The sequence below is a fragment of the Netta rufina genome, assembly GCF_964035555.1.
Source record: "Netta rufina genome assembly, chromosome: 20".
Lineage (NCBI taxonomy): Eukaryota > Metazoa > Chordata > Aves > Anseriformes > Anatidae > Netta > Netta rufina.
In genome coordinates this window covers 1,473,884-1,495,657 of record NC_140144.1, presented here as the reverse complement: position 1 = coordinate 1,495,657, position 21,774 = coordinate 1,473,884, and the positions used below count along the sequence as shown (strand labels likewise).

The following is a 21,774-nucleotide window of genomic DNA, read 5'->3' as shown; positions in this document are numbered from 1 at the left end:
TGATGTTAATAAGAAAATATGTTCTTTTAGGGAAGGACTCTGAGAAGTGGCTTGGCAAACTAGGCAGGAGGAGTTATTCAAACCCCTTTATGTCCTAGGTACTTGGCTGAGCTCAGTTGCATAAACAGAGATGTGAGAGATGCACAAAGTAGCTGGACTGGCATGGCCAGGAGAGGAGATGTGGGGGGAGGAAATGTAGAGGGCAAGAAGCTGCAGTGTGATAGCTGATCCTTTCCTTCTCTGCTCTGTCCCTGCGTTCCCTCTCCTGCTTCTCTTCTGTAGCTGAGCCCCTGGGTAGCTCCCACCCAGCCCCTGGGTCCCCATCCTGCTGACAGTGGCTCCTGGATGCATCACTAACCCCTTGGGAACAGCAGCGAAAATATCCCTCCACATATCCGTGAGAAGAAATGTGTTTTGGCAGTTGGCGAAGTCACAGGGGTGCAGACTTAGTGCTGAGGCAGCAGTTTTTATGGGCAGGCTGGCTTCTTGTGTGCGCTACCTGGGATGCCAAATTTCTCTGTGGTTTTTCTTCCAAGTCTGTATTCCCTCCTGCACCTCTGTGGGTTTTTTGTTTGTTTGCTTTTATTTGTTTGTTTGTTTTGTTTTGTTTCCTTTTTACCTCCAGGCCATCAACAGGTTTGTTTCCTGATTTCTGTGAAGGGTGTCTGCTTTGAAGAAAACTTCTCACCTTTTAGTTACTGAAAGAATGTGAGGAATGAGGCCCAGTGGCCCCAGCATACCACCCAGCCTGCCAGCATTTGCACATGCGGTGGAGGAAGAGCAAGGTGCCTGCAGGCCCTGGGAACAGACTCTGACCCTGCAAGTGCTGCTTGGTGGGGCAGCAAAGGAAGGATGGCAGTGGCGTGTGCACCTGAGAATTTAATTCCTGTGGCTTTTCACTATGCTAAAAAATACTTGTTGGTAGTGCTAGGAGCAATAGAGCCATATATCTGCAGATCCAGATCTACCATGCAGAGTTTCAACTTGTTTTAGCAATTAAGTTTTCTTGACAGTAATAACTTCTAAGGCAGATCCACGAGTAAATCAGTCAACAGGACTGGCTAGAGAAATAAACTGCTGATCTGACTGCAATGGCTCTGGGACATTTGCAAGCACAGCTGGGTTGGCTGGGCAGGAGTGGGTTATTGCCACCTTTCTGTAGCTGACTGTTGGTGTCACTGTATTCATATTTCCTCTTAGAGCTGCTGTGCCACAGCACCCTAGATAGTAAGAGGGTGAACAAGAAAAAAGCTTAGGTGGTTCTGACTGTTGCAGTGGAGAATATTATGGGCCTATTTGCCTGCCTATGCACGTAGTTGCTCCCTGGTGCCAGTGTGGGCAACATGCTTGATTCCACACTGGTTTAAACCACAGCCAGCAGTGAGTTCGTGCTTGTGCCCCCAGGCTCTGAAATGTGCTGAGGCACATGCACACCATTCACTCCCACCAGACAATATTTGGGAACAGGGAACATCTCCAACTGTCTTCCCATTTTGCAGGTGCATGTAACTCAAGCTCCTGCACTGACACAAGATCATGTATATCTTTATTGCAGAAGCATGAACATCAAGTTACAGCATCACTTCAGAGTCATGTGTGGGCACAGAAAGGGACTAAAACAGTACAAACCCTAGCCCCTTCCATAATTACCTGCCTAATCAGCTCAAAGACCTATACTCTGGTCAGTCACTAGTTCTGATTTTTCTTAATATAAACAATATCTCAGACCAACCAAATAACATGCTAGTCATCAGTCTGGCTAAATGACATTGTTTTACTCTTGTTTATCTATGCTGCACCTGTGGCCTTCAGTCTCATTCCCTGAACAAATGCAGTTTGGAGCAGCCTTGCTGCCAAGAAATCCAAAGACATCAGTGAGATCTCAGGGGTCAGATGTTCTTTTCATATCAGAAGGCAGAAGGAAGTGCAGCGCTTGCAGGGCTTGAGCAATGTCACTCCTATAGTGTAGGAATTCCTGCCCCTTTCTGCCCTGGTCCAGGACCACAGGGAGGATGCTGTATCTTTAAAGTGGGTGAGATATACCTGTGATGGAAATTGCACTGACGGTCTTCCTTCACCCCTAATTCCTTGCAGAGCACAGTTGGAGAGAATCAATGGCTTCAAGGGCACCTGATACAGTTGCTAATCAGTTACTGTGATTTGAACACAGCAGCAAGATGGGCACAACGCTGCAATATGCCCAAGGAGATGCTACCTAATGGAGTGGCTGATGAGCTTCAAAAGCTTAAGATCCAAGAGAGGTAAATACTGTTTCATTTCCGTTCATCGTAGACTACTTATCATACAAAGACTGTGTATTTGCTTAAAATAATCTACCATAATTCTTCCTTCTGTGGTGGTTTTACTCAGGTGAGCGGCCAAGCTCCACCATAACCACTTTCACTCCCCCTCCTCAAAGGGAAAGGGGGAGAAAAATACAATGCAAAGGGCTCAAGGGTTGAGATAAGGATGGGGAGATCACTCAACAAGTATCGTGATGGGCAAAACAGACTCAGAGTAGGGGGATAGTAAGATTTATTGCCTATTACTAACAAGCTAGAGAAGTGAGAAAGAAAGGAAAGACACTAAAAATGTGTTCCCCCCATCCACCCTCTTTCACCTCCTCCTGAGCAGCTCAGGGGAATGGGGGAATGGGGGTTGTGGTCAGTCTATGGATCTTCGTCTCCGCCACTCATTTTCAGTCACTCTTGCCCCTCTGCTGTGAGGTCCCTCCCATGGGATGCAGTCCTTGCTGAACTGATCTGGTGTGGGCTTCCCACGGGTAGCAGCTCCTCAAGAACAGGTTCGTACCGCGGGGTCCATCCCTCAGGAGCAAACTGGTCCAATCTGGGTCCCCTACAGGCAGCAGCTCCTGCCAGGTCACCTGCTCCTGCGTGGGCTCCTCTCCACGGACTACAGGTCCGGCCCGGAATCTGCTCCTTCAGGGGTCCTCCACAGCCCACAGCCTCCATCAGTGCAGGTCCACCTGCTCCACCGTGGTCTTCTCCACGGGCTGCAGCGTGGAACCCTGCTCCACCGTGGTACTCCATGGGCTGCAGGGGGACATCCTGCTTCACCATGGGCCTCACCACAGGCCGCAGGGGACTTCTGCTCCGGCGCCTGGAGCACCTCTCCCCCTCCATCTTCACTGACCTTGGTGCCTGTAAGGCTGTTTCTCACTCCTCTCGCTCTCCCAGCTGCTGTGTGGCAGCATTGTTTTGTTTTGTTTTGTTTTGTTTACTTTCTTATATACATGTATGCTCTCACAGAGGTGCAAACAACATCGCTTACTGGCTTGGCTCTGGTCAGCAGTGGGGCCCTTCCCTAACATGGGGCAGCTTCTAGATTCTTCTCACAGAAGCTACCCTATGGCCCCCCGCTACCAAAACCTTGCCACATAAACCCATTATACCTTCGTGAGATAATTTTGCAAAAACTTTCTCCATTTACTGAGATCACGTCTTGGTGATGAAAATGCCGCATTTGCTTTTCATAAGCCTGGAAATGTCTGGAAAGATGCATTTTAAACTCACTCATGAGTATTTAAAAGCTGAGATGCTGTGGACAGGTCTTCAGACTCCCTCTGCCAGATCACTAGTGAAAATGAAGTGATGCAGGTAGGATCTGAACATGCATTTATTTTATTGAGTTCATTACATGTCTGTGTAAGTTGTCCATATACTCTACATCCCCCATGTACTTTAATGTGGTTTAATGCCTTTTGGGAGACTTGTGGGCAACAAAATAAAGTTCCTCAAAAATTCTTAATCATGTCTGTTTTCTTCCTCCTTTGACAGCTCTTAAGGCAGTCTGTATTTTTTGCTTCATCCAAAGCTCTCAGAAGTAATGGGGATTTTTGACACTTGGGATCAGATCCTAGAAGAGTTGTGTTAACTGAATTTGGGATAAAACTAGACTCCCAGGCACAAATTTACCAAGTGAGGTTATAAGCCTTTAGCCCCCTAATTATTTGCCATCCCTTTTCCTTCCTCTAGTGCAATCCCAGTAATGCAGTACCATGTTTCCTCTTCTGCTTTGGGACCCCTGTGTTGTATGCAGCACATTAGCCTGCAGCAGCCGCATTTCCTCTCCTAACTTCACTCCGTTGCGTGACCTGATAGGGGAGTGCAAAGGCAGAGCTACAAAAAAGAACCCTTATATTAAGATGGGTTCTTACAACTCCTTGATTTCAAGTGCAGAGAACTGGGCAAACAGCCCCAGCCAAGGCTCTCTGTGAACCTGCTGGTGCAGGAGGAGCAAAGGGGTAGGATGAAGGGTCTGCAGAGGGAAAAGGTCAGCCAGGTTCAACGCTGAGTGCAGCCAAAGCTGTAGGAAGTTGAGAAGAGGCTCAAAATTTAAGAAGGCCAAATATAGCCAATTTAAGGATTAGAAACTGTCTGATCCCCACAGTGCGCTAAATGTGGAGGAGTACCAGAGCTTTGTAGTTCTGATTCTGGGTATTCTGTGCTGTGTCTGGGAGATAGCAACCCCAAATCATCCTCTTCGTGCAGCAGTGTCCCAGACAGTTGCTTAGCTATACTGTGTAGAGGAAGAATGGCTGCATTTGGATAAATGATGCATTACAAATAATTTGCTGAGTCCTCAGTTGCTCACCTTTTGTTCACAAGTGACGGTGTTTCTGCCATGCTTTAGTGAGTCTGTCCACAAGCTTTTGTTAAAGCAAATTATTAAGAGATTGCCTTATTTGGGACCCTTTTTAGAACTTTTTTTTTTTTTTTTTTTTTTTCCCCTGCAAAAAGTCCTGCACATGTGCAGGCTACTGCCAAGTCTTGTGGAACTGCGGAGATTGCAGATGATGCTGCATTATGGTCCTCTCAGGGTCTCACCCAGGACTGCACAGGATATCTGGAACCTCAGTCTGGTCCCATAAACACAGAGTCTGGTAGCCTCTGTGCCCATGTGTTTTCATGAACCGAACTCCTGCAAAACTGCAGGCTACCACAGTCCTTGGGTTCACAGGCATTTTGGAGACCTGTTGCAAACAAGCAGCATTTTCTCCAGTCATTTAAGAACAGGAATTCATCTAATTGCAGAAAATTCATCTGCAGGATTCTCTGCATAGAAGAGGACCAATCCCTGAATACTTGATGCAAATACAAGAGATCTGTGGGCTGTCTGGTTTCAGTGCAGCATAGCTCAAAGCTTTGCTGACATTTGAAATGACATGAAAAGTTTGGAACCAGTAATACAAAGCAATAAGTTCATATATGGGTCTGAACTTTTCGGTGCGTATAATGGGAATCTGAATCTGACTTGATACGAATTGTGGTCCAGTTGTTGGTGATATCACTCATTGCCTGTTTGGGGAGGATTAAAGCCAGCAGAAAGCTGATGACCCCTGCTCCTCTGGTAGCAAGTTGGAAGCTTGCAACTTGCAAAAAGCAACTCTGCAAAAAGCAGAGGCAGAGTCTGCATGCCCTTGCTCTTTTACTACCCCACATAGTCTGGGGCTTTCAGATGTTTCTGCAGAACATGCAGCTGCATTCTGATGACATGAGTGCTTCCTTTTACTGTGTGTTCTTAGTGGAAAACTTTCCTTCTGGTATCATGTGTCAGAATTATGAACTCCATTCAACAGTCACTGGATGTTTGGTTAATGCTGACCTTTCACTAAGGAGACCATTTTGAGCAAGCCTGAGACTGGGCAAGGTTACCTGCTCTAACAAGTTTATCATCAGGTCTATTGTAAACAGCACCACAGTAAATTTCCATCTCCTAGAGGAGGCAATTCTGGAAAAAAAGGAAAAAAAAAAGAAAAAAAAAGGATCTTTTCTTAACTAAAAATCATATATTTGGAGTATAGATTGGATTTAATTGAATTATGAGTAATTCAGTGAGTACCTACTTCTTAATACTAATATTTGGGGAGGATATCACAGATAGCCTTAAACAGTTCATGACTGGGGATCTGATCTTTCTCCCACTGCAGATCTGCACTGGTTCATGTTCAAGTTGCATGTAACCTCGGGAAATATGACACATGTATTTACCCTCTAACACTGACTGCAAAGGCTCACTTCTCCGGACAATACATGGCTTTCTTGGAGCACAGGAAACTCTTGTCTGTCTAGGACCTGCTTCTGCGTAGCTCTGATGCATCAGTGGATCTGCTTCCTCCTCCCTCCTCAATCTGTACCAGCTACCTGTTAGGAGCCAGGAGGTTTTTGCATGAGGTGTAATCCCTCAAAACACAAAGAGGTGGTTAACAAGAGTGTGATCTAACCACAGACTGCATCTAGGGAGATAAAAACCAAAGAAGTTAGGAATCTCACTACATGTCTCTGCTCCAGGAAGCCTGTATCATGCCCAGGTGGAGTGAAGGCACACAGATTAGGATGTGCTGTGCCATTCATGATGAGTTCTGGCAGACAAGCAAAGCCTTTTGTTGTCCCAGTTTACTCATCCGGTCATGATACCTACTGCAGTAGCTGCTATAAAATCAATGGAGCCACAGAATCTAATAAAACAATCTTTCTGCTATATTATTTGTTGAGCTAACAAAGCAGCAGGTTTCTGGAGAGGGTGTTCATAGTGTAGAGAACAAGGTGGTACCAGCATATAAATGACATCATCTCTGTCACTGCTCACACCACACGCTGCTCCTGAACTCCACAGACAAGAATATTCCCGGAGACCTGAGACTGCACACCTTCATTAAATATTTTACACAAATATTGACTTCCGCATGCACACAAACCCATGGAAAAGAGTGTTTGTACAGTGAAAGCTGCTCTGCTACAAAATTAGTCACACAGTCCCCTAAACATAAGTTTAGTAAATATTTTCTCAAATAATAAACCATTTCAGGTCTCTATGGGAAAGAGGGTGTCCAAAACTTTGTGATATGTCTAAAGTAGCTGGATATTTTTATTATTTTCTTTCCTCTGATTGCATCATCTGGATGAGACACCACAGCAATATGCTGACCTTCCAGTTACAAGGCCATTTCAAGAGACTCTGCTGCATTTTGTAAAGAAAATGTGCTGTGTAAGATCCTGTTGTAGGAAATCAGTTAGCTCATTCTGCTGGCATCTTCCCAACAATTCCAGTGTGTTAAATACAGAGATACTAATTTCTTTGCATGGTACCATCTGAAACCCAAGTGGAGGGAGTAGCATAGGCCAGGCACATGGTCTGTGGGGTCAGCTGGCAATGTAGTGCTGGCTGTGCAGTATAGGGCAAACGTTCTTGTACGGAGTATGCAAACATTTTACAAGGAAGGTGGTAGAGAAGAAGAAGGTGCAACAGGCAGTACATGAAGTCTTCCCAAGCCATTGCATTATCAATGATGAGAGAGACTCTCCTGGCTGGAAGTAATCTTAGTGTGAAGCAGTCCAAGGTTCTCTTTCTGAGCCAGTTTATGTTGGGAGGAAGTGTGAAGCTCCTGTTTGGACACAATGCTGGTCAGAGATGACTTCTCTGTTATGTATTACACCGTGGGAACTAGCAGACTTCCATGTTAACCTCCAGGGCAAAAAGCAGTAAATCTAAAATGTGTTATCTCTGAATGTGGAAACAGCTGCCCAACTTTGTCATCCAAATTTCATCAATTCTGGGAAAGAGGGATGAGCATTGAGGACAGGGACCGGGACTCCGACACAAGTGTTTTGGTTTGACTTTTCTTTGCTGTGGATACAATGCATTAGTGTGGTGAGGTCTCAGACACAGTGCCATTTCTGTGACCATTTATAGGAATAAAAAGAGAAGATGAGTCAGGATGCTTTGCAGTGATTACAGGTAAAATGAGCAAAGAGAAAGAGGTAGCATGGGGTCCAGGTTGAAATCAGGGGCTTAAGACTTCATGACCCAAAGTTCCTCCAAACCAGGATTTCCCCTCGTTGCATTGTTTAAAGTTATTGCATCTACTTCTGTGCAGTGTAGAAGAGGCCACAAAAGCAGAGAATTATGAAGAGATCAACAAGAAGGATTATTACCAGCTTCCTATTCCACGTGCAAATATTCATTTCCTGCAAAAGTGGGAAGAGATGCTGCAGTGCTGGGAAAAGGTGCTGCAGGTGAGTGTAACTCTGGTATCTGCAAGATCAAGGAACAGAAACTCCATAACAGGCTGGTACATGGGATTGTATGTGGGTCACTGCCATCAAATATCTCCCTCCAGAAGTCAAGGACTGCAGTGAGGCCTTAAGGCTTGTCTGACTGGGGAATGTGTTGGGAATTGCTGTAGCAGGGAAGCCCCAAGGGGATAACTCAAGTGTGCTGTGAAAGTCACTTGAGACTGTTGTAGTGTGCACACCAGCAAAGGGATGCAGTTGTTGAAAAGGAAACACTTGTATTCTGGATACTGACTGTTGCTCAAGCTGGTCCCAGCTATGTTTAAGTAAGGACAGTCTGCAAATGCAGGAAGTTTTTGTCTCTGTTGCAGCCTGGACAGATTGTTGCTATTGACATGGAGTGGAGGCCTTCGTTCGGCATGGTTGGGAAGCCCCGTGTCTCCCTCCTTCAAATCGCTGTGAAGGATGAGGTGTTCCTGCTTGATTTGCCACAGCTCCTTGAACAAGCTGAGATGGAGGGTGAGAAGGAGAAGCTTCCCCATTTTATCCAGATGCTCTACTCAGATGCAGCCATCACTAAACTAGGTAACATGCTTCTCTTCTCCCCTGCCTTGGGTCTTTAATCAGTCCTTCTACAATCAGTCCTTCTGGACACCAGTGTTCTCCAACTTACCATACAATAGTTCACCTGGTCTTACATGGTTTTCAATTCTGTGAAGAGCCTTTTTGGCAGGAGTTCAAGGACAAATTCATAGTTCTCTCTTTCAAGTTCTTAGAAGCTAAAAGCTTCTTGTTCTGTTCACCTTTCACTGATCTAGCAGTTTTTAACAAAATTGAGTTTAAACTCATCATTTTTCATCTACCTTTTCTTCTCTCCAAGTCTTGATCTGCAAGGGTATCTCTTCAGAACAGGAGAGATGGGAGTCTGCATTGTTCCCTATCAGAACAGTCTTTCCACCAAAGTTTACACATACATTACAAGCATTTTAACTCCAAACTAGGGAAAAAAAAAAAAAAAAAAAAAAAAAAAAGCTGCAGTGCATTAGCCATGATTTGAGTTTTTCTAACTGTGTGGTATTTTTTTTCTCTCCAGGTTATGGGATGTCTGGAGACCTTAGCAGTCTTGCAGCCACGTGCTTTGCTTTGAAAGGCATGGATAAGCAATCACAAGGTGTAGTGGACCTACTCACAGTAGACAAACAAGTAAGGGTGAACACGTGAAGATATGGAACAATATGCCTCCTGCTTGTGTGCCGGTAGATAACTGTCATGATTTCACAGCATTGTACTTTCGTATCCTGTATTGGCAAGGAGATGGCTAAGAGAGTGAATAGGCCCTTTCCTCTTCTGGCTTTGAGGGTAATCTGATTTTGTAACAAAAGACAGAAGCATTTACTTTTCATCAACTGAGTGCTTGATATACTAATAATCTTTTCATAGCCTTCATACAAGTTATGAAAATGTAATCAAAATGGAGATACAGCTCTGTTCAGTTATGAAGAAGTTCCTGAGCACAAGGCATACTTGAACTTGATGTGAATAAATTCTTGTACAAACACTGATATTCCAACAATATGTTGAAGCAGATATGAAGCTCATGATTTGTAGAAAACTCATCACATTTCAGAAGGGCTGCAGGTTAAGCACAGGAATTTCTGTTCATCTGAGATACAGATGTCTATGGCCTAACACACACTATTTTTTTAGCATTCTGCAGAAATGTTAAGGACAACCATTTTAATGGCTGTGGACTGGGGAGGATCCAGATCTTTGGGATTGATAGCTTAATCAGGGAAGTGCAGTGGTGTCTGAAGTACCTGCCAACAACTGTTACCTCAGTTTTATCTGAGAAATGGCAACTTCAGAAAGGCTGTTGCCCACTGTGTTGCAGGAATACCTTTTCTCTGGATCCAGGAGGAGAAAGGTGTTGAACTTATATTAAGTTGATGTTCAACAGCCTTCAGTGTGGTTGAGCACCCTGAAAATCTTGAAGTCACAATCACAGCCCCACTGCTATGATGCAATGTTGTCAGTCTGTACTATTTCTTTTTCCTTTGTGGCTATGAAGCAGATTTCTTTCCAGCAAGTGTGTTTGTTAAGCAAATAGTCGGACACCTTATACATATAATGTCATCCCAGCCCTTGTCTGAGACAATGGAATTCGATATGCCAGGCAAGATATAAAAATGATAGAGTTGCTGTGTGGCCCCACCCACCAAAACAGGAGGTGTTGTAGAATTTGTTTTATAACCATGTGTTTTATATCCTTCTTTTTCCATCAGCTTCAGAAGGCCTCCATTGACTGGAAGAAGGGCAGCCGGAAGGTTGAGCAGAGCTATGAGGATAAAGGGATCAGGCAGCCAGAGAAAGGGCTCAGCCTCTTGGTACAACATGTACTGGGAAAACCTCTAGATAAAACAGAGCAGCTGTCTAACTGGGAGAAACGGCCGCTGCGGGAGGAACAGATCATATATGCAGGTCTGGTCACTGACTCTGTCACAAGGTGCTACATTTGTCCATTAGACGACATGTTTGTCTGTTGTCTGTCACCAGAAAAATTGTTTTAAGTAGCAAATGAAGAAAAATGGCTCAGCGGATTAATTCCTGTTCAGAGAAGCCAGCACATGGTATATTTGTCCTTTTGCAGACATAGCTTTAATGGTTGAAGTTTAATCTGTCCAGTGATTCATTATTTCATGAAAGAATTCCTGTGCTTTGCAGATTTTGTCTGACGAAACATCTCAGTGGATACTCCTCTCAGTAAACGAAAGGAAGAAAGTCCATTTCCTTCTGCCTCATTTCACAGCATTTCTGGGCAACAAGTGCTGTGTTTATTTGTCATAGTGAAGTGCTCGTTAGAGCAATGTTAAAAATGGGTAGACATGGTGTCAAAGAGTGTAGCACCGAATCGGTATGGTAGAGGCAACAGTGGTTTTTACTGCTGATTACCCCAGAGTCAGAAGTCTGAGTCTAAATCTTTTCCTGAGGCATCAAAGGACAGCCTACTGAAGCAAACCAGCCCTTTGTTAAATTCAGCTATCCTTGAAGTTGACACAGTTCCCACAAAAGTTAATCACCAAGGCTTGTAACTTAACTGGCTTAACTGGCTTGGAGACTTAGTTCCCGTTGCAATGAACAGAGGCTGGATGGTAGTGCGTGTGGGCAGGTGATTGCAAACAACTCAGTTATTACTTTTTAAGATATTGCATCTAATGGGAATTTACCTTCCCATACCTAAGATGCAGTAATAAACCATGGGCAAGCCGCTGCTCAGTAACAATGGAGAGTGAAATGGGTTGGCTGAAGTTATCTTACCTGATGGTTTAAATAGACACACTAAAATTTGCATAACGTTACAGTAAGAGACAACAGAGGGCCTATCAGTTTTGGGCTCCTTTGCCTTGACTCTTTTTGATTGTGTGTTAGGTTATGATGGTCACTGAATCAATAAAAGAGTACAGGGTGCAACAAAGCCAGGTTGGATGAGGCTTCGAGTAACCTGATCTAGGGGGAGGTGTCCCTACCCATGGCAGGGTGGTTGGAATTAGATGAGTTTTAAGGTCCTTTCCAACCCAAATTCTATGATTCTATTACACTAATGAGATGGAGCTTCACAGGCTGTGTGCATTCGGTGGCATTTACAAAGATGCTGGCTTTTCTTTGCATCAGGAAAGCTTCTTTTTGGCTTTTGAATGAATCCAGCTGATGCTTATATTCTGTTTTTTTGGTGGGTTTTTTTTTTTTTTTTTTTTTCAGCTTCAGATGCATACTGCTTGCTGGAGATCTACGAGAAACTGTGTAAGGATCCAGCAAGCTTTGGTCTGAATTCAGACCTAACTAAGAGTCTGGTGGGAAAACCAACCATAAAAGCCAGGGCAAAAAAGCAGCTGAATAAACAAGAGGTACCGTCACCTTGTGGACAGGTTTGTAAACATCTTCAAAGAGCTGCATGTTGCTCAAGACCCCTGCAAATCATACGTTACCTTGTCTCTCAGTCATACTATTAGCTATGCCTGGCATGCCTGTGTGTAGTCTGTTCTCAGGACTATTGCAGCAAACATCTTTCCTGCTCCTCCCCTTCACTGCTAAAATGTATTTCCTCCTTTGTGTGCCTTAGTTCGTGTTTCCCTTCAATTTTAGGTTTAGGTCTTTGCAAAATGTTGGTATAGATCTGTGTGGCAGAATCTAGCTAACATTGCTAGTAGAAATGCTCCTGCATTTCCTCATTAGTGTGGGTTTGAATTCTGTGGCCTAAGTGGTGCATTAATCAGGTTTAAGCTCCGACTTCCTTACTTTTGTTTTTAACTGACCTTCTACATTATGATTTCACAATGCATATGCCTCCTTTATTGTGCCTGCAGTAAAAGTCTGCAAAGTCAAAAACAATCAATCAAAAAAGTCTTCCTTCTGATGGTTTGTATCTGGCACCCAGTCCACCACCACATAAACTGTGACTAGCATACCCTTGCAATATATGTTGTGGTGGAGCCTTAAAACTCAGCTGGCAACTTGGAGCTATGTGACCTCTTCAATATTTTGGAATGTGACTGGACCTTCTCTCTTAGTAATAAAGACTTTTAAAATGCAGCTATCTAGTTGTTTATGCACCTATTAAAACATCAACAGAAGACAAGTTTTGTTTATTAACTGATGAGACTCCCTATGGCTGCATATCCTTCCAAGCAGTCCCAAATGTGACTTTATCTCTTGAAGTCAGTACTACCTTCCATGCTTGGACTGAGATACTCTCACATACAGCTACCAGGATCCTCCTTATCAAGCATGTGTGAATGTACTCTGTCACATTAGTCTTAGGCAGTAAAACACAAAGCTGCTTAGTAGTTTCCTAAGCACTCTTGTGTTCATGGGAAAATTGTATGTTACAACAGATCTGACTGGCTGCTGCAGAGATGGGGAAAGTTAGCACTTCAGGCTTGAATTACCTTGTGAACTCATGGGCCATTGTTGTGTTTTGTACAGTCAGATTCATTAGCCAAGAGGTGGTTGATAAAACTTGGCCTGGGACTCAAAAAAGCAGACTTCTCCTGACTGTGTCCTGCCTGAATCCAAGCTCTTTTTGCTGGTGTTTCCTTGTCCACTCTGAAGTGGGGCTAATGACACTGTTCTCCTTTAGAAGCCTTTTGCATTCTGCTGGCATGAAACGTGAGAAAAAAGCTACGTATAACATTGCTGGCCATTTAATAAACACGAGCTAAGAGCCAGCTGCTGCTCCTTTACATCTGTTTGAACAGAGGCAGCAACACAGGGTTAGTGTCTTCCAACTACCTCAACAAGGAAGGGTCAACTTGATCTGTTATCACAGCATTCTGATGCCTCAGGGCATCTGCCAGTATCCTTTCAGGAGGCAGTGACAGTCCAGCCAGTCCACCCAGTGCTGCAGAGCTTTGAGCGCATGGAGCAGCTGCCGAGAGGCGTCATCATGCAAATTGAGCTCTAGGATCTAGTTCACACAGTCAGCCCAGGTATATCTGCATGGTGCTCTACAGCATTTCCAGGCCTGAGTCAGCTCCTGCAGAGCTAATCTGAAATGCTGCAAAGAGCATAAAATCACAGAATCATAGCCCCACGTAGATGGTGGCTGTCTCTTTCAGCCATCCCAGCTGACTCCAGTTCCTGAAGGCAAAGCTGAACCCTGGAGGCTCCTCAATAACTTCCCTTCTCCATGAACTTAACTATTGTACTTCTGGGAGCCTCCAAAGACAAAGTCTCCAACTACAGGAACTCACCCGGGAGCAGACATTTGAAATGAAATAAACAGAATTCAGGCACTGTCTATTTTTAAACTTCCGAAGATAACAAGGCTGATCTGATGCTTTGTCTACCTGTTTCTCCCTCTGTCTGTCAGATCCCCCTCCCACAGAATAACCTCAGCACATCTATATTATTTGCAGCCTAATTTGATAGGGGAATAGCAGTATTGAAGATGTATTTCTGTGACTTCATGGAAATCAGTGTCTGTAGATCAAAGAAAATCAAGTTGGAATTTCTCCAGGGAAAGTGCGGATCTCTCCTTTGGGTGGCTGGTTGGCCAGTGAGTAAATGTGTAATTTAGAATTAGCCCCATCATGTCTTGCCTCCTGCCCAAGTGGTAGGTAGTCAATGAAGAAAGGACTTGAAAGGAGAGCTAGAGGTTTTGCAGAGCATGAGGGAAATTGTAATATATGTGGCAGAGGACAGTAGAGTTTGGTTGAATGAATGCAGGGAGGCAAAAGCACAAGTGTAATGGCAATCAGTCTTCCATTCTACTGCTTACAGATGTCTTGCTTTTCTGTAGCAATGCAAAGGATCTGAAAAAGAGACCTCATGTCCCCCTGCTCCCATCTCTGCCAAAGAGTTCAGTGTGGTCTGTGATAACATGCTGCAAGGCCTTGGACGCTATCTTCACTGCCTTGGTGTAGATGTCCGGATGCTGGAGAATGAGGATGACCATAGGAAAGCTGCTGAGGTTAGTTGCGCGTACATGTTTATAGTTCCCATCTACACTCCTTGGAGAAGGTCTGATGCTTGCTGAATTACTGGTTAGTGACTTGCAGCAACTGCCAAGCCCATGCTTCCTGCTGTGCCTGTGTGAGACACCATTCTCTGGTTCAGCCATAACCATTTGCCTGCCTTGTGCTTGGGTCAGTCAAGAAGCATAATTAAAAGTTAGCTGTTCAGTATGAATGGGAAAATTTCCATAATAAAATTGCCCTGTAACTTCCTAGCTGGCTACCAGCTAGTGAGATGACTCAAAGTTGATCAGCCACAAATTGCAGTGGAATATTTGGGAAAGGATGAGTGTTAAGGACAACAAACATTGATCTGGACTCACATAACCACTTTGACCCTCTGCCTTTCGGAGGAGAGACACATGCTTCTTCATTTCAGACATATTTCTACCATGGCCGAAATGGAGATATCCAGCCCACACAGTGTGTTGCTATCAAATTTGCACTGATCACCCAGCCTGGTGCACAGCATGTTTCCTCTTCAGATGTCTTTTTGGCCTGAATCCTGGGCAAACTCTAACTTCTGCAGAAATAATTAATATCTCATCTCTGCCAAGCTTACACAAGTCATTTAAACAAACTAATTCTCACTGCCTTGCCCCAGAGCCCTGTCTCCGCTTCTCATCCTGATACCTTATCATGCTACAGACAGGATGTTTTACATCGCTTTCTCTATGGTGACCAGACAAACATCCTTTCACTATCAAAAGCCCTTGGAGTGTTACTGTATTGCAGAGCCTTTGATCTGTGCTTGGATAATCAAAGATAAAAATAGACTCCTCCCACTGTGCTTTATATCTGTCAGTCTCAATTGAATAAAAGTTGAATGTTGAACGCTGTACACCCAAAAAACAGCAAATGTTTTTGCAAAGTCCAGGATAAAGGTTTGGATCCTGGTCAGCAAACACAAGATTGACAGTTTGGGTGTTGTTACAACACAGTCTCAAACCAGCGTCACCAGGAACATCTAAGTGTATACAGATACGGTGTTTGTTCTGCATTAAGGTCATTTCCCTAAAATGACTTATCAGCCATGTTGCATGTCTCCTTGTGCCAAGCACTCCTGAGTAGCCTGACATTTGGTCCTTATTGTTCACTGCCACTTGTCGAAGTGACTTCAAGTATTGGTAGGCAAAGAGGTCTTTTCCTTTACCTTCTGTTCTATGAGATCAGACTTAAAAGCCTGAGAGCCTTGTAAGTTGTGCTTGGGCAGATTTTTATTTTTTTTTTAGACCAATGCATGAGATAGTAATAAGACTAATGCTCATGCATTGGTTTGAGAAACCCCATTCCCGGGATAAACTTGAAGTCTGTGTCCTGTGTATTGCTTCATATTGTGCTGCTGCTATTCGCTAAACGCTTTATTTTGAACAACAGTTGTCATGGCAAGTTTCTCATGTCAGACCTGTAATCTCAGATCTGCTGGCCTGTGAGAGCAGGACCACTGATGCAGGAGCCAGTGTGTTCCACTGTTTGCCCACAGTTAATTTCTGTGAGAAGACATCAGTTTGCATTCTTCTGCATTTATTTCATAGTGCCATTTAATTAGAACTAAACTGGGGAAGTGATTGATTAAAAAGTGCTATCATAATCATGGACACGGAAAGTCTTTAATAATGGTGAAATAATATAAATTCTTACTGAAATTTTATTTCTATGTTTAAATCTTTCCACATGTTGAGGGCAAAGAGCTCGCAGTCCACCCTTAGAAAAACATTTAGCCTTCTATTCACAGGTACCAGCCTCTCTGGGAAGAGCAGCTTTGTGTCTGAGTATGGGCACCCTGTAATTTTTCCAAGTCTCATTTGTTGGGGGTGGCAGTGACATTTTTACCATGTTGCATTTATATTCTAGCTGCTGTATTGCTGTGCACACAATTGTTTGGCAAAGCAGATATGCAGCTGGGGGATAAATATCTGCACGAGCTGTGCTGGACCTGACTTAAAGCAGCCTGTGAACTAGACACAGGTTGCCATGTGCTTTCCCTGAAACGTGGTCTTGCCTGACAGCAGTACTGTGGTCTGGCACCTTGGGTAAAAAATGCATCAGTGGCTTTGTGTAATGGTCTAGACTAGCCAAAGCCTGGCGCCCTACTCTGTGGCAAAATAGGGAGGTCCTTCTTGGAGAAGGGCTGCGTGCATCCAGCTGTTCCTCACCAGGGGCTTCTGACTCCATCCCAAGCCTTGATATTTCTGCATGCACCCAATCCCCTAGGGATTTAGTTTTGTTACTGGTAAAGAAAGAAGATATTCAGTATCTCTTATGCAGCATCATTCTGCGTGTACAGCTGCCATTATTTGGGTAAGCCACCCTTTGCATTCCTTTTTGTTATCCCTATAAAGAACACGTTATTTCTATTTAAATACATTTTTCTTTACTTTATCAAATCCTATCCCAGTTCTGTTTCTGGCCAGGTCTTCCAGTTTCTTTTGTACAAACTTCTTTGTAAGGAATTTTAAGTCCCTCTTTTGGGTTGTCTAGGTGGGCAATTGGAAGGAGGTGGGAAAGTTTCAGTGGATGTGCTTCTCTGCAGTTTTGCAGAACTTGGTGGAACAGTGGGGTGCTCCTTATACTAACCTTAAAGGATCGCCCACCAGCCTGAGGTAAATGCAGTAGATCTTAACAATGCTGCACTTCAGAAGTGCACAAAAGTTCATAAGAAAATCACATTAGTTTCTTAGGTCACTGATGTCTAAGAAAAGGCTTGGTGGAATCTCAAATGGATTCAGAAGTACTCAAAGTTGAGTTGTGGATTTTTTTTATTTTTTTTTTTAATGGACTGTGCTCTTGGTCTTCGAAATCATCTTCACCTCCACGAATAATCTGCACACTGAGGCAAACTTGGTATCTTTTGAAGTAGGATAATATCCAGAAGGCTGGTAGAACTGGCTTCCTGCAGCTCCCATGGTGTAAAAGGTTCCCTCACAAGGCTATATGCACTTCCCCAAAACTCCAGGTGAACTGGCAAGTTGGAGAAGAGGCCTGGGCTTGGCTGAGTCTCAGGAGCCAGAGGGAGCAATGTGTACCTGAATCTGAATTGCCGTGGGTTTGTCCCCCTGGTTTGGATCCAGGGGACACAAAGGGGACATCTGATACTGCAGTTAGCAGAGCTTCATGTGATGGGAAAATCTAATCTCTGATCTCATCTCATTTTTGAATGTCTTTCTCCATAGTCTTGATGTCAACCACATTCTTTGTGTTTGCTAGTCTTTCTACCTTCCCACCACTATGCACAATCAATTCACAGAGGACAGATGAGAACTGCCTTTGAGATTAGGACATAGGTTTTGATGTTTGGTCAGTAGAAGGAAAATTTCTCTGGAGACCTTGTTACAAATGTGCCTGCATTAAGAAGCAAGGCTAGGTTTATGGTTTAATCTAGCACTTGAGGCCATGTTATGAAATCATGCTGTAACTCTTTGCAATTTATGATTTTCAGGAATGCTGAAGAGAAGTCTAGGGTTGAAATACCAGCAGTACAGCAAGTGCACAGCAGGACTGGATGGAGTACATTTATAGTTATTAAGCTCATCAGTTAACTGTCTGGGACATTGTATTTTAAGAGAGTTTCAGATGATGAGTAGGAAGACTTCAGGGTTGGATTGAGTTTTGTGATCCACTTCTCCAGTAGATTGCTGGCTGGGTGCCGTTCTGGTATACATCCTGAAGCAGATGCTTGCTGTGTACTCCACTTCTGTCTGAACTTGGCCCTTGCTGGCCTAGGCTCAGGGTCACTGCTGGGCCTCTGCCACGGCAAGATGGTCACAGCTTTTCCTGGACAGCTACCTTGCAAACAGAGCACTGCAATTTGCCTCTTCAAGGGCGTGTAGTGCTGCCCAACACATGTTGTGCAAGGCCTTGGCTATAATGTCAAGCACAGTTTCTCTTTCCTTTAAATTACAAATCTGTGGCACTGTTTTTGAAACCTTCTTTGTCTTTAGTTCAGAATCCTTTAGGTTGTTAAGAATCTCCATTACCAGCGCTAGCTTCAAAACATAGGGTCTCTCTCTGCCCTCTCTCGTCTGTCATTGCCGTTACAGGTCTGTCTTGTAGTAATTCATTTGTGCTCATTCACCTCTGCAAGATGAAAGTTAGCTGAACAGACAGCCATGTAAAGGGCTAAGTAATAATCCCAAGTTATTAGGGAGTGCTTTTTATCCAGAAGGTCTCAGCCTATTTCCAAAGGAAGTTGATACTATCTTCTTAATAGATTGTGAAACTGAGGACAATGCCCTCTCTGCAGCACTTGGGGTGGAGCAAAAACCCTGACACCCACTCCAACACTCTGCTTGGATTCTTTCTGTTTGTGTCTGTAAGCACACATCTCCCACATGGTCCTGGCACTGCACTTGGTTATTTCTTTCAGGAGAAGAGAAGGAATTAAGCCCCTTTCTGCAGCGTGTCTCCTCTGTGGGTTTTGGTCAGATGTGTGCTATCACATGGGTTTTCTGGCTCTGCACATTTCTCCCACTGATTGTTCCAGAGGCAGAAAAAAACATGCTGGAAGAGTTACTGCTTTTCTCTTTTTTATTTGATGTCTTTTGCCTGCTTCTGCAGAGCCATTTAGATAAGGGGATTTATCAAGCTTGAACTAATTAACCCTGGATGCAGGAAGTCAGAATGGAGTGTTACAGCTGTGAAATTCTCCGACATATCCTGAAGCACACATGGGTCTAAAGGAATTTCTTATCTCTTTTCCCGTGTTGGTAAATCACTGTGGTAAAGATTCGCTCTTGCCTTTCTGGACTTCTATTGCTAATGTGCCATGAGGATGTTTTGTAGGCAGAGCTGTTTAGTAATCCAGGCTGTATGTAGTACATTTCATGCAGAAAGGGTTGTCTCTGCTGCCACATCAAGGTTTCTGTTCCTAGAGGTTTTTTCCCTTTATTTGTGAGACACGGTTCATTTTGAAAGAAATACAGTAATTTTGCCTGTAGGAAGGTACTTCAGAAGTTCTTGCCAATCACCTTCTCAGTGCAGAATTGGCAGCCAAAGCAGTGACTTCGTATAAGAAAAGAGGAAATAGGCTACCTGAAAGGTCAGGATAGGAAAAAATTGGTTACTCAGTTTACTCCAAGGTGCCTTCAGAGTGTTCTCCCCCTTGTTTCATGTTGCCATAGGTCAAGTGGGTCTTAAGAGAATAGCTATCCAATACAAAGTTTAAAAAAACTCATTGTTTTGTTTGGCTGGTTGGTTGGTGTTCCCTGGCTATATTTGGTGTTGTCTAACTGCCTGGAAAGTGCAACAAGACTCAGATCCCAAATCCCTCTTGCAAGGGTTAAAGAGTGATCAAGAGAGAGCTTCTGAGACTCTGATCCAGAAGAGAGAGCTCCGTGACACGCATCTGGAAATAGTGAAAAATGCAAGGGCTTCCAGCAGAGTCGAAGCCAGAGAAGAGAAAACCTCGTGCCTACCTCAAAGTGCCAATCTCTTGTCAGCACTAGCAGAGCAGAAGTGCTGGTTCACATGGGAATCCTTCTATCGCTAAATCCATGAAACTATTTCCCTCCAAGAGGAGAGTGCAAAGAGGTAGAAGAGAGCGATGTCACTTAATCGTACAAAGATCAGCCACGCTTTTGTCTTTCTGAAGAACTGCAGTTCCAAGCTTAGTGCTTGCTATTTTCTTTTGGCACCAAACCATCTCAAAGATTCTCTTACTCTATTGTGAAGGTTGGAATGAGACCCTTGTTAACTCAGTGCAGACCTTTCCCATTAAGGACAAGACCTCTGATAAAAGCATAGGACTGCAAGCCAGGAGACAAGCTCTGATGGAGATGTTCTTTATAGCTTGGGAAGGGTGCATAATTGCCATATGTGTGCTCTTGGGCTGCTGGGAGAGTGACACTGTCTTACCTTTAAGATGTGAATGTCTATGAAGCTCACAGGCTCATTTAATGGTACTTTTTTTTTTTTTACTTTTTTTTTTTTTACTTTTTTTTTTTTTTTCCTGGAATTACCCGCTTAGGGTATTTTTCGTTTCTCCCTTGTGTACTGCTGTGAAAGCAGAACTGCTTGGTTCTTAGTGAACCAGACCATGGAAACAGAAAGAGTCTGGGTTAAAGAAAAAAACAAAACTTTTTGATAGGATTATTTCAAGGTATATCAGTTCCCTGGACCATCTGCAGTGCAGATGCACAAGTAGCTGTTCCAGCACATGTGAGGCAAGGCGGGTATTGGCAGGGAGGGGACATGTATGGAGAGAGTGATACCTTAAGCTGCTATTGCTGTCAAAAGCATCTTGTTGAACCAGACCCAAATACTCTTGGCCTAGTGTTTGTTGACATACAGAGAATGACTCCGTATCATCAGTTCATGTTCTTTCTGTTTTGACTGAGAGGAAAGCTTGAATCCAGTGGTAGCTTCAGCCCATGTTCCTTACAATTTTTACTGTTTTTTCTAGATTGCTCGACAGGAAGGAAGGGTCATTTTAACCTCTGGACTACCATATCAGACTGTAAGTGTTCAGAGCTTCTGGTATTTTTCTGGCATTGTATCCTTGTGCAGTGCAGGATGTTCTGAGTAGAAAAGAGGACAAGACAGATGTGAAAGCAACAGCTGGCTAGGCTTTTTCATGTTTCCTGCACTAAGAACTATGTAAAGGGTCTTGTGAGGCTCTCTGTTGTTTACGAATGGTCAAAGGTTGGAGTGAAATGTCTTTTATACGTAGTACTTCATCAGTGGGAGTGTGATTGCCCTCCATTAAAGAAAATAAAAAATCAAGCCAAACAATCCCAGAACAAAGCATTTTTGTTTGGCAGGTGAAAGACAGCTCAATCCCCATGCATTTTATCAGAAAGATTCTTGTTTGCTGACTCACTGCACATTGACATAGTTTCAACACTTAAAGACTTCTCTTCTGGCTTGGAAGGAAGAGAATGGAAGTCACCAAGCATGGATCACTGTGGAAGCTGTGGAGGTTTTTGTTTCTATAAATATACACACACATTAAAAAAAGAAAAAAAGAAAAGCAAAACCCAACCCTCAGCACCAGATGTTGAGAGCCCTTCATGAGACATACTTCAAAACAGAGTGTTGATGGAAATATATTGAACCTATCATTGTTTGCAACGTCATAATGCCTGCTGCAAGTCCTTTGCACTTTGTTATTGCCCAAAAAACAATTTAGAAACTATTCTGGATTACACATGAGCCAGAGTGAGGGGCCTCTTTGTTACAAACTACCAATATGAAAGCTCCCAACTATTCAAATAGTTACTTAGAGTATTTGCAGA

The 21,774-nt window shown here is 43.6% G+C and overlaps 1 protein-coding gene across 3 annotated transcripts in view; it reads left to right on the top strand.

Moving 5' to 3' along the window:
- The window catches only part of EXD3 (exonuclease 3'-5' domain containing 3), a 295,919-nt gene that overhangs the window by 137,203 nt on the left and 136,942 nt on the right, over positions 1-21,774 (top strand). For all 3 annotated transcript variants that reach the window (XM_084299220.1, XM_084299219.1, XM_084299221.1), the window contains exons 12-19: positions 2,095-2,261; positions 7,898-8,036; positions 8,405-8,618; positions 9,127-9,236; positions 10,316-10,511; positions 11,790-11,956; positions 14,329-14,499; positions 20,943-20,996. In XM_084299220.1, the coding sequence (XP_084155346.1) occupies positions 2,095-2,261; positions 7,898-8,036; positions 8,405-8,618; positions 9,127-9,236; positions 10,316-10,511; positions 11,790-11,956; positions 14,329-14,499; positions 20,943-20,996 (1,218 nt within the window). The remainder of the gene's footprint in view (positions 1-2,094; positions 2,262-7,897; positions 8,037-8,404; positions 8,619-9,126; positions 9,237-10,315; positions 10,512-11,789; positions 11,957-14,328; positions 14,500-20,942; positions 20,997-21,774) is intronic.